This window comes from Lagopus muta, chromosome 1 (assembly GCF_023343835.1).
Source record: "Lagopus muta isolate bLagMut1 chromosome 1, bLagMut1 primary, whole genome shotgun sequence".
Lineage (NCBI taxonomy): Eukaryota > Metazoa > Chordata > Aves > Galliformes > Phasianidae > Lagopus > Lagopus muta.
The window spans coordinates 90,513,417-90,525,888 of record NC_064433.1 but is presented as its reverse complement, the minus strand read 5'-3'; the positions used below and the strand labels follow the sequence as shown (position 1 = coordinate 90,525,888).

General features: G+C 36.9%; 1 protein-coding gene across 6 annotated transcripts in view; it reads right to left on the bottom strand.

Annotated features, from left to right (window-relative positions):
• EPHA6 (EPH receptor A6) overlaps nucleotides 1-12,472 on the bottom strand; it is a 504,987-nt gene that overhangs the window by 463,772 nt on the left and 28,743 nt on the right. For all 6 annotated transcript variants that reach the window (XM_048934207.1, XM_048934201.1, XM_048934203.1 and 3 more), the window contains exon 2: nucleotides 3,270-3,334. In XM_048934207.1, the coding sequence (XP_048790164.1) occupies nucleotides 3,270-3,334 (65 nt within the window). The remainder of the gene's footprint in view (nucleotides 1-3,269; nucleotides 3,335-12,472) is intronic.

The following is a 12,472-nucleotide window of genomic DNA, read 5'->3' as shown; positions in this document are numbered from 1 at the left end:
TATGAATAGTTTTGCTTTAAATACGGCTTTTTTTTTCATGCTGCTACTTATCACTTAGACACTTTTCCATAGCTGTTTCTTGTTTCTGGTATGCAGAAATATATTTGATAGCACCTTGTCCATCAAGATGATGCTTGGAGTGCAGCACAATTACTTGGGCACTTTCTTGAATATTGAATAGATTGAAGCCAGCTACATCAGCATCATGGTGTGGCCAGAAAACTGCTGAGGCATGTGGCCAGGAATGCCTAGCAGCCTAACTTCTGCCTCAACTGTCTCTGGACCTGCACCCACCTTCTGGTGAGTACAGGCTTTTCCTCCCAGTGCTTGAAGACAGTTGTGGTTTGCCACCTGTTGCAAGAGGGATTGCTCCTGTGGCTGGATGATCTTTTGAGAACACCTCTGCTGCTGCCTGTAGAAGAAATGTCTCAACACCTTTCTCTTAGGATGTGAGAGGGTTCCTGAGGACATGGTCTTGTTGCCATTCTCTGAACAGCTGGGCCCAATCAAACTCTTCCAGCACCTGGTACAGAAGCCAGCTACCCTTGCCTGGGAGCTGTGCAAGTTTGAGGAGCTGTGCGATTAGCTTTTGAGATGCTGACCCTGGAAGAAATCTCCACCGACAGTGGAAGAGGTGGGGTCTCGCACAAAGCTGCATGTACAGGACTCAGATGGTGGCAGATGATGACCCTCCATTTGCAGGAAGAAGTCAGGATGCAGAGAGAAAAGAGAGAGAAGGCCCTGTGCAGCAGCCTGTTGTGAAGAGAAGCAGGATGTAACGTTTCTCCTCACAGTCATGGCAGGGCACAAGTGAGAAGCACTAATTGTGCTCACTGGAGGCAGAGTGGAGAACCTGCCCACCACCTCTCTAGGTGCTGGTGCCACAAGGCTGAGCGTGTTGAACAGGCAGAAGACGTGTCTCAGTGTACATTTTCTCAGAATAATTTAAATGAAAATACTACAGAAATACATTCCAGTTTAGTTTTCATCTTCAGTATCTTTAATATTTTATAAGCATAAGTAATGTGTTGTTCCATACTTTAATAGTTCTATGCAGTTTTTCAGTATGATCGATTGTCAAAAACATGTTCATTTGCTATATTTTAATGAAGTTTGTCAGAATAAGACTAACCCAGAATAATGGGAAAACATTGATTTTGATCAGCACTTCTGCTCATCTTTTTGAAAGAACTCTCATTTTCTGTGTTGTTCATCTCCACTACTTATTTTGCTTTGTTGTTTGTTCCTTTTTCCTGCACTGTTTCAGATGTCCAGCATTGCCACATATTGCACAGTTAAGGCTTTGTTTCCTGTGCTCACAGTTACTACCTTTCTATCTTGCATTATCACTCCAGACTTCTCCATCTCTTTAATGTCACAGTAAGCCTTATTGCTTATTTTATATGTCCTGTTTTCCTTATTCTAAGAACCTCTTTACTCCCACATACTTACACTAACAATTAAAATACAACAACAGAACACAATTTACTTATTGGTAAATTCTCTAATAAAATTCCAAGCACTGCTTTAAAGGTAAACTCTCTCTATGCCAATGAATGCTTCTTACTCTTAAAACATGGCAAAGTCAGTTTTCCTGAAAACATCAATATGCTGCAAAATGAATGTCAAGGGTAGGACTGACCAAGCAAAACACATATTTTATCATAGCTACATTTTATATCAACTTTAAGTGCATTTTTACGCTTGCATATTGTGGCTACTGTTATCAGATTAACTAAAGCTTTTCAGAATTTACAGAATATCTGAAATTATATCTAATCTAATTTCCAAATGCCAACCTCCCTGTTTAATTGAATGGAATTCATCACAAAACCAGAACAATAATTTTTTGCTGTATTTTCTCAACACAGTATACTGCAGTATTTGCTTTTTGCTAGAGAAAGTAATAATGTGAAAATGCAGTGACAAATTTAATATACGAGACCATTTGCTTCATCTAGGTTTTCTGAAGAAAAAAAATTTGCAGAATTATATCAGAGTACATGAGACTGAACACAAAATGAGACCCATGGAAGTATCTATAACAGAATAAAAGGAAGTCCAGAAATACAACAGGCTGAAAAAAAAATTGAAAAAAAAAGTTATCCATGAAGTTTAAAATAGCCTGAGATTAAGAAATGTCACATTGCTTGAAATCCCTGAGGGCAGAGACACAGAAGGCATTTTACAAATATGAATTATTAAGGATAGACAATTTCTTCTTCCTTCAGGAATTAATCACAAAAAATATATATATATTAAAGCGGAACAAGATTTTTCACTCAGAAAAATAATACTTTCTGAGCTAACTTCAGAAAATCCAGAAAATCTGTGCCATACACAAGAAATAAGACAATGCCAGCTAATATAAAAGCATGTGATACACAACCAAAAGCGTTGATTGTTGACAACACATACAATGATATCAGGACTAGAAGCCAGTGTGATAACTGTTAAATGCTCCAGGACACTATATCTTAGTTCAACAGTTATAATACAGATATCTCTTAAGTTCTGTTAAATGCATCAACCAGGTAGAAAGAGAACACAGCATCTGAGGTGTAGCCACTGTCAAAGAACTGACAGCTGTCCTTCAAATAACAAAAATACACCTCTGTCCCAACTTCAGCTGGCCACACCACCTCCAAATATATCATATACCTGCAACACTCTACAGCCCTGAACAGAATGTCAAGTGCCTGTCCAATTTGTACTAATAATACTGTAAATCTGTAACTTTAAACATGAATAGTGAACTTTAGTCTAGAACAGTTCACTGAGCAACAAGCCCGAGTGAAGTATTTTTTTCAAAATGTTTATACTGGTTTAATGGCATTAACATATTTTTAATGTTCTCCTGATTTAGCAAACCTGATGCCATTTTACTTGATCCTTATTTTATTCATGTTATAAAGTCAAAACTTGAATTTCCTTCTAATTTACAAAAATAATGTATTCATAAACATAGCCACAAATATAAGAATTTTTAATATGTAACTTCAAGATGTGTAACAGTTAGAATGAGATTTTAGAATGTGGTGGACTCTTAAGCAGAAAAGCCACAGAAGGGCATAATAATGTGCACTCAGATCATTATTACATCTGTTATTCCCTTTTACACCACAGGCTGGTCTAGTCCTGAGGATAACCAAAATCTTTCCAACAAGTCCATACTGCAAGAACATCCACTCAGGTATAATGGCCATTCACTTCAGTAGTGTCAGAATTCCAAATTCAAGACAATAAAACCAAAATGGTGAGTGACTTACCCCATTTAAAGGAAATGTTTTCCATCCTAATTCTCCAAGGACAGCTGTAGTATCAAGCAGCACAACTGAAAATGGAAAAAGAAATGGTATGTTTGTGGTATTGCTTGGACTAGACATATACAAGACAGTAAAGTATAAACTACTGTGAACTGAACTAGTTATATCAGCCAAGTACATTTGCTTAAAACTATTAAACCAATGAAATTATGGAATCACAGAATGGCTTGGGTTGGAAGGAACATCAAGAATCATCAAGCTTCAACACTCCTGCTGCGTGCAGAGCCACCAACCTCCATATCTCGTACTAAATAGTACTAGAGTCTACCCAGAGCCCCATCCAACCTGGCCTTGGACATCTCCAGGAATGGGGCATCCACAACTTCTCTCAGCAGCCTGTTCCAGCACCTCACCACTCTCTCTGTAAAGAACTTCCCCCTGATACCCAACCTAAATCTTTCCTCCCTCAACTTAAAACCATTTCCCTTTGTCCTGCCTTTATCTATCCCTGTAAACAGTTGACTCCCCTCCTGTCTGTAGACTCCATTAAGGTACTGGAAAGCTTCAGTGAAGTCACCCCACAGCCTTCTCTTCTCCAAGCTGAACAAGCGCAGCTCCCTCAGCCTGTCTGCACAGGGGAGGTGCTCCAGCCCCATGATCATTACTGTGGCCCTCCTCTGGAGCCTCTCTAACAATCTGTCATTCTTGTATTGGGAGACCCAGACCAGGACGCAGTACTCCAGATGAGGTCTCATGATGGCAGAATACAGAGGGACAAAAACCTCCTTTTCCCTGCTGGCCACCTCTCTTCTGATGGAGCCCAGGATACCATTTGCTTTCTGAGCTGCAAGAGCACACTGCTGGCTCATGTTAAGTTTTTCATCCATCAGGACCCCCAGGTCCTTCTCCGCAGGGCTACTCTCAAGAATTCTCCTCCCAGTCTGTATGCATGTCTGCGATTCCTCTTGCCCAAGTGCAGTGTTGGGGTAGGAATAAAAACACCTAAGCTTTTGAGGCTTACATCTCGTTATTAAATGTCTCAGAAGATATAATTCTACAAAAACTAAACCTTTTGCAGAAATCATTGCTGATTTATTATACACTACCAATGATGCTTCATCATTAAAAGGCTTCTGAATATGTGTGCATGATTTTGCAAATCCTTGCCTTGAAATCTAGAAATTCTGTGTATGAATTTAAGCATTAAAGCCCAGAATATGAAGAAAAACGAGAGTTTCAAAAGACAGATGTTTGAAAAAAAAGCCATAAGCTTTCAAGAAGTAAATGGAAGTTATACAATACACAAACTGTATAGTTCTGAATGCAGAAAGACTATGTTAGAGTTGGTCTTTTAGCTGGAATATCACAGTGCAGAAAGCTATTACAATTATTTTGTATAGCTTCTGCAATATTTATTTTTTTAATATATGACAGGATGTGCATTATTGTATATTGCAAAACACTTCTGCACTATTTTAATATGTTAAATTACAGTAGCATCATTTTTTCTCTTCACTACTAATGTGAAAATTATACAGAATACAGATCATAGCAATAAGGAAGCTGACTGTGAACTAAATATTTAGTACATGAGATTTCATACCTACAGGTACTACTGCCCTCTAATGGAATTGTTTAATCTGACCTAATTTAATTTTTAAAATGTAAATTACAATTTAATATAAAATTAACTACTGCATATTGCAATTGATTTTAATTGTCAAGTTACTATGTTTTGAAAGCTCAGTTCCTCCTCATAGCCCACAGATTACCATTCCCCTTCTGATAGCTAAATGATGGAGAAAAATTAAGCTATTATCATTTCACAGAATCATAGAATGGATTAGGTGGGATCTTAAAGACCATCTCATTTCAACTTCCCTGCCAAGGGCAAGGTTGCCAGCAACTAAATCAGGCTGTCCAGGATCCCATCCATCCCAGCCTTGAATGCCTCCAAGGATGGGGCATCTACAACCTCACTGGACAGCCTGTGACAGTGCCTCACTACGCTCTTCCTAACATCTGGCCTAAATCTGCCCTCTTTTAGTTTAAAGTCATTCCCCTTTGTCCTGTCACTGTCAGATCAGGTAAAAAGTTGGGCTCCCTCCTGCTTATAAGCTCCCCTCAAGTACTGGAAGGCCATAACAACGTCTCCCCGGAGCGTTCTCCAACCTAAACAAGCCAACTCTCTCAGCCTTTCTTCATAGGATAGGTGTCCCTAGCATTTCGATCATCATATTAGCTTGATAGCACTTTGTGTACATTTGGGGGTTTTACGCTGTTGCACATTATCTTCCACCTCTTTCTGTGCATTGGCTGTTTGGACAATAACATCTACAGCTATATATATACAGTTATATATAGATAGATAATGTGTGTCTATAAAACATTACGTAGCAGACATCAGGTCATCACTTTTTTGCCTTATGGAAAACACACACTGGCATACAATCTACTAGGGCATATCAGCTGATTAGAGGGAACCTGGTCTAAAATCTTCCTTAGTCTTCTGTACTAGTGGCAATTAAGAGTTTTTTGGTATTTGACTGTATGTTGACTTCTAACCTCAAATTCAAATTGTCTTATCAGCAAATTTACAGCCAGGTAACAAACTCAGCATTATCCAATTAAATGTTTAATCATGAATCTAAAAAAACTAATGACATTGAAAAAAAATATTCCACAAAGAGGATGATGACTTTACTCAGAATTTCTTCACTGTTTCACCAGTTTACAAATCTTTATTAATAATTCAAAGGTAAATTCAACCTTTTATTTTACATGCCCCATTTCCAAAAATGGAAACACTATTCCTTCGAGACCATTGCTGCCTTTTCATTACTTACAAAGCTGTGATTTACAGCTGTTGTAATACTTTCTGTTTGTATCAGGCTCCCAAACTCCTATTCAAGAGTCAGAAAAGTCTCTTCCTATTTGATCTCCAAAGCATCAGTTTCCTCTGTTACCCCTCTAGTAATAATGTACTGAGGATCTGTCACCTTAGAAAACTTAAGTCAGTAGCTTTAGAAGTATCTTTTCATTAAGAATACCAAATGCTCAGTTGATTTCTGAGAACACTGCAGTTCATCCTAGGTACTTTTTTTCTTCTCTCCATCTCTCCTCCTTGCCTCTCAAGCAAACCAAACTTATATGGGTTATCTATAAATATCTTTGTTTCTCAGCTGAGATTGTGTCTTACTACTTATCAAGTACAATTATTATATTTTAATTCTTTAATTAATTAAATTAACTAATTTAATTAAACAAGTAAATAGTCAAATAAAAAACTATATTTTACTGCTAAACCTGTGGACTTGCAGAAAGAAACTGACTTTTGCTATTAGCAATGTCAGAGTTTAGCATGTTGGTTTAGTAAGCTATGACTTAATAATCAAGGTATTCAGAACTAATAATTCAAAGGAACAAGGATCTAAACATGGGAAGGAAAAAAAAATTCATTTCTTCAGCGAATGTTGAATTTATTAATTTATTGCCTGAATTAATCAAGTACTACCCAAAAGCTCAAAGCTACACATTAAAAAAATTAAAAACTGAGTGAGTTCATCAATGGTAAACCACATTTAAATTTAATACAATCTAATAATATTTCCTTTATATATTTACAAAATAATCCCCATCAAAAAACTGAGTTTTGTTTATATACAACTTTTGACACATTTCACCTGATAAGCATATTTGTGGTTACATATGCTCACCTATAGTCACTGAATCTGCTACAATCTCAAACTGGGGAATTCAGACAACTACTAACCAGAATTAGAACAGCAGCATTTTCAAAGTCAGAAATGAAAATCATAAAAGTTAAAGGACTTTGCAATAGTACTTCTACCAAATAACATAGTGTAATTACCAATCAAAAATGTGCAAATAATGGCAGATCCAGTAAACAGAAAATTTACGGTAATGGAATACAGATCCCTGTAAAGTAGTGAAATCAACAGAAGCAGCTACACAAATGAGGACATGGATAAAGTAATAAAGTTCTCACACACTTCAGTGATTTTGAGATATCTACACAACAGACTTCAGCGTGGGACAGAGATACCCAAGCTAGCTTTAAATGAGGTAATTAAGAATCAGTATATCCCCACCAGTACAGCCCTAATGGCAGACAAATTTGCACTGCCAAGGAACTTCCAACTAACAGCTCCTTGGCAGAAAATTTACTAAGCTAAAGAAGTTCCAGACTAAGAGAAATGCTCACATATATGTATATCCAAGTTACATACAGGAATGAACACTTGTCTGGCTTTAGAATTGTGTCGGTTTCTAAGGAACTGAAAATTCAAACTCAGAGACTACAGACAGTGGACATTACCTGTGATGATTAAAATGAGGAAGCTCCCTAGAAAGCTGTATTTATTGACCCATGTCCCTACGCTTACGTGTTTATTCTCCTTTCTCTGCCATAAAATGTCCCATTCCTTGTAAATGAGACTTCATGCAAAGAGGTCACCCTGGAGGAGCCATTAGCTGCCACTGTAAGTGAAGCACACACTTGGAGCTGAAGTTAATATTTATGAAAAAGCAATAAACAAATTGCTTGCAGCAAAAACATGTTATTGTCATGTCTGACACCAACCTCCATCTGTAGGAGTCCAATCTTTGAGGGGACACAGACTATAAAACTTGCAGAATGAACAAGACTCAAAGAGTTCTGCTATTACAAAGCAATGCCACAACTAAAAGTGAAGAACCATTACAAATCTATCTGATGAAAAGAACTAAGATTTAACAGTTGCGTGCCACTCCTTAAGTAACCAGGCCAGGAGTGATGTCATTTGGACAACAGTAATATACAGATTTAAACATTTCTGTAAACCTACTGATAACGTCATACTTCATAATTTAAAAGTGTTTGGCTTTGTTTTCTACTGTATTTTAATAGATATTACATAAACAATTATAACTCATTATGCCACATCAAGCTCCATTTTCCCCCCCTTTTTTTTTTTTACATACCTTACACTGCTATTATTAGACTTTACAATTGAAATTAATCTTTTTAGAGGTTTTGCCAAGACCTGAGGGAACTGGTTTATTTAAAATTATGATGAACATAGCTCTGAGGACTGGCAGTGTGGAATTTTAATTTTGACTGTGCTCTGAAGATGAACCCTGCAATCGGTACAACCAAGGAAAAAGTCTTCCAGACATTTCTTTTCTCCTTTCTTTACATAGCTCCAGACAGTCTGACCCAATATTTTTAAAAGCATAAAGGATTTCAGCCAAACTAGTTCATGAATTCATTGCCTGGCATCAGAATGAGCCATCAGATCACCTAGACTACCCACCCGCTCATTGTGGACAAATGCATCTCAATGTTACATCTCTACCAGGCTCAGTGGCCATGCATGTTGCAACAACTTGTTTGGCCTGGCAGCACACTCTCCCCAGTTATCATTTGCTTGGTGGGGTGGCCAATTCCAGGTTTGTAGATACCGGATGTCTCTACCAGGCAGGGTAAAACATGCACAAATAGCAGATGGAAAGTTTTACTATCTTCTAGAAGGGCAGTCATGACTGCCTATGTCTTAAGACAGGCAAATCTGGCACATTTTTTTTTCCTCTGAAAACTTACTTATCAACTGTAATGTTTCCATTTATAAGATGTAACCTCTGAGCTCAAGTCTCTCACTTCCAGCCCTAATATACTTGCAATGGCTCTCTTCTGAAGTGACAGCATTTTCTTTTTCCCAGTTTTTATGGCCTTTCTTTCATTTTTTTTTAGACAGATATCACCTGAACCGTTCTGAAATCATTCCTTCTAACAATACTCATTAAGATAAAGGACCTTCCCAATTTTTACAACCTGTTTATATATCCCTGATCACATCAGACCACTTTTTACTGCAGCACAGCACTAATAGGAAGTTATTAATCTATCAAGATCACTGTCCTTTACTGAATCACTCCTTTTTACCATTATTCTTCATTTTGGTTGCATTTTTCTTAAGCCCGTTTGTTCTTATTAAAGCAAGTCTTACATTTAAGGACTGGCCTTTAATAAGTGTTACAGGCTGCTTTCTGTTTACATATCTTTGTTTACTTACTTTCTACTCCACTATTCTTTCTGCTAGCTTCTGACTTAACATTTACTTGCATGTTACTAATGAATGATGTTAACCAGTCAGAATTTTGAATTGTGTATAAGGAATATCTAAAATTCTGTGATTTACCAATCACTAATAACTACTTTAAGGTTTCTTAGATGTCCATGTACTGAATTCACTTTCTAGAACCTTTGATAAGGTTTATACTGCCAGAATACTTTGCGTTATTTTGTCATACTTTATAAAATCTAAACATATTACCTCTGTGGTTGTCTGCCTGAGGTGGAAGGAGAGAAGATATAAGTAATATTCAAGTTAACTTGGCAATTAACATATAATCAGCTGGAAAATACTGTTAATTCTTTTGGTTTTGACCAGGCCTCTTTTCTTTAAAACAAATGAACTGGCATTCATTCCATGTGTATCAATTGAGACCTTTCCAGTATTTCCATTATTTTGCATGCCACAGCTGTCTGTTTTAGGCATGATTAATGAGCTGTGGTAATAAATGACTGGGAGCCCCCATCTAGATAGCAGCTCTTCAAAAAAACTATACAGGGTCACAGCAAATCACGTAGCAAAAAAAGTATGAGCAATGTTGTGTGACTGAGATAAATAAACAGGTTTACAGCAACGAAAAACATAAACTAATCTTTCCCACTCTTCAACATTTGTAAGATTTTTCTAAGGAAGTTCTGTGTCAGATTTTCAGTGCCTGACCTCAAGAAATACGAAGATAATTGCCAAGAGAGTGCGGGTGAGCACCAGGAACGAGAGCTCTAGGAAGGCTGAGCTCTGGAAGGCTTTAACTGCACTGGACTCATGCACCTTGGAGGTCAAAATAGAGGGGCTTCCCACTCATGATCCCCAAAAGTATCAAAGTCAGTTTAAGCCAAATAGAATGATCTGATCTCTTTACTAATAGTAAGGAAGAAGGGATTTAAATTACAGTAAAGAGAGTTTTATGTTAGACTTTAGCAAAATCCTTACTATCTCTACATTGTAAAGAATAGAGATAGTTGAGACTAATTGGAAAGCTGAGGAATCTCCAGGATAGAAGGCTTTTAATACAGGTTAACCATTGCTTTTTACACAAACTCACACTGCCTTAGAGCAGAGGGAAAAAACTGAATGACTTCTCAAATCCTCTCCAGCACTGATTTTTATAAAAATCTAGTTTCCTGGTTAATGGAGCTTCTCTTTCCTTTTCAAACTAGTACTTTAACACATACGCTCTTCCAATACTCTTAAATTCCCTTTGTCCCTGAACTCATTAAATTTGCCATTAGTTGCCCAGAGATCTCCTCAGCCAATTCTTCCAGGACATTTGGAAGAGAATTTTCTATGCCAGGTGGTGGGGAATGCTTGACATTTTTTCATATTATGTGAAGAAAATGCCGATTTCTAAATTTCTAAATTCTTAGCACCTTATTTTCTTTGTTTCTTTCCAAATATAGTTCAATACCATTCAAACAACATTTTTTATTCACAATAGAGAAATTCTATTTGAGTATTTTGAGACATGAACTTTTACCTAACAGAATTTATTTTATTTTAAATTTCCTTCAAATTTACCCTTTTAAGTTTCCTTTTTAAGTTGCTTCCCAGTGGATATTTATTTACACTTTTATACTTTTTTTCCCTATTAATTATTAGAAGTGCTTTTATTTCTGTTTTCATGCTACCTCTAAAATAAAGTGAGCTGTTATCCAAAACTGGCCTTTTTTAAATTTATCAATGATTTTGCAATCACGAATTTTAAAAATTAATTTCCACTTTGGCCTTTTTCTTTTTCATATTTTCATGTATGACACAACACACATAATTCTCCTCTGATGAATGAAAACAAGTCCGGATAATTTTTCATGTACAAAAACCAGCACCTCTTTAATGATAATTCACTTTTCCACCCCAATAAGTTCTTAAACTGGGTGCAATATTTCTTTACATTAAACAAGTGTTCTTTAACTTGGTGGCATTTTACACCTAGATACATGAAGTCTCCAGTGAGTCTTCAAAAACTAATTCCCTCACAGCACCATTTTTCTTTCCATATATTCCATACAGACATATAAGGCGTAATTTTTTTCTAAATTGATTCAGTTATCTATTTCAGTGTCACTGTTCCCTGCTATTACCTGAATACATGTAATTTCAAACCCAGTGGCTCTGTGCTAACAACATTAAAACAAACAGTAATAGTAGTAGTTCTTTTGCCCAAAATCCTACTACCCACCTTTTTTATTCATCCATATTTCCACAAGAGAACTGTATTACACAACAAGATCATTTTTAATGAACTTGAAATGTATTCCCTTTGTTAAATAATTTTACGTTTTTCTACAGTTTCGTAGTGCTCCTGCTACTTCAGAGCCAATATAGTTACCTTTTCTGTACCTTACATGCAAACATGCACATACTCCCAAGACTAGAAGGCTGCTTCATCTCTCTCCAGAACGTAAGCACACATTTTTCATGTCAGAAGCTTCAGTTTTACTTTATCCTTTTTCACACTGCCATTCTTCCACTCATCATGAATTTCTTTTTTTTCCAATGTTGTATTGTCATTAGTTTGCCAGTCATTACAGACCCCTCACTAACTTAGGTGCTCCGAAAGTAATGCCTCCTGTTTATTTTCATGGAAACTACAACAGATACAAAAAGCACAATAACACTTTTATTTGATAGAGCAAATTCTCACCTACAAAAGCACTCTTTTTCAACATGGTAACCACCATTACGTGTGCATTTTCACCAGCAATAAACAACAGCCTGCATGCCGCCCTCATAATAATCTGCACCGGCGGAGGTGGCCCACTGGTTCACAGCTGCTGTGATGGCATCATTGCTATGGAAATGTGGCCCATGCAGTACATCTTTCTCTATGCCAATATCCATTGGTTGGTTCCATAAACATTCAGCAATCATCGATGAATGTCAATGGGTGCAATTTTTCCACAAGGAGGAATGCCGTGCTGTCACACAGCAATAAAATGTAATGGAATACTGGTGGGAAGGTTCATTGTCTACTGCCATAGCACCAATTTCTGCCTCTGACATCATGTGTCAATGTAATAAAACAGGAGGCATTACTTTCAGAGCAGCCCTCATATGCATTTTTGCCAGTGATGA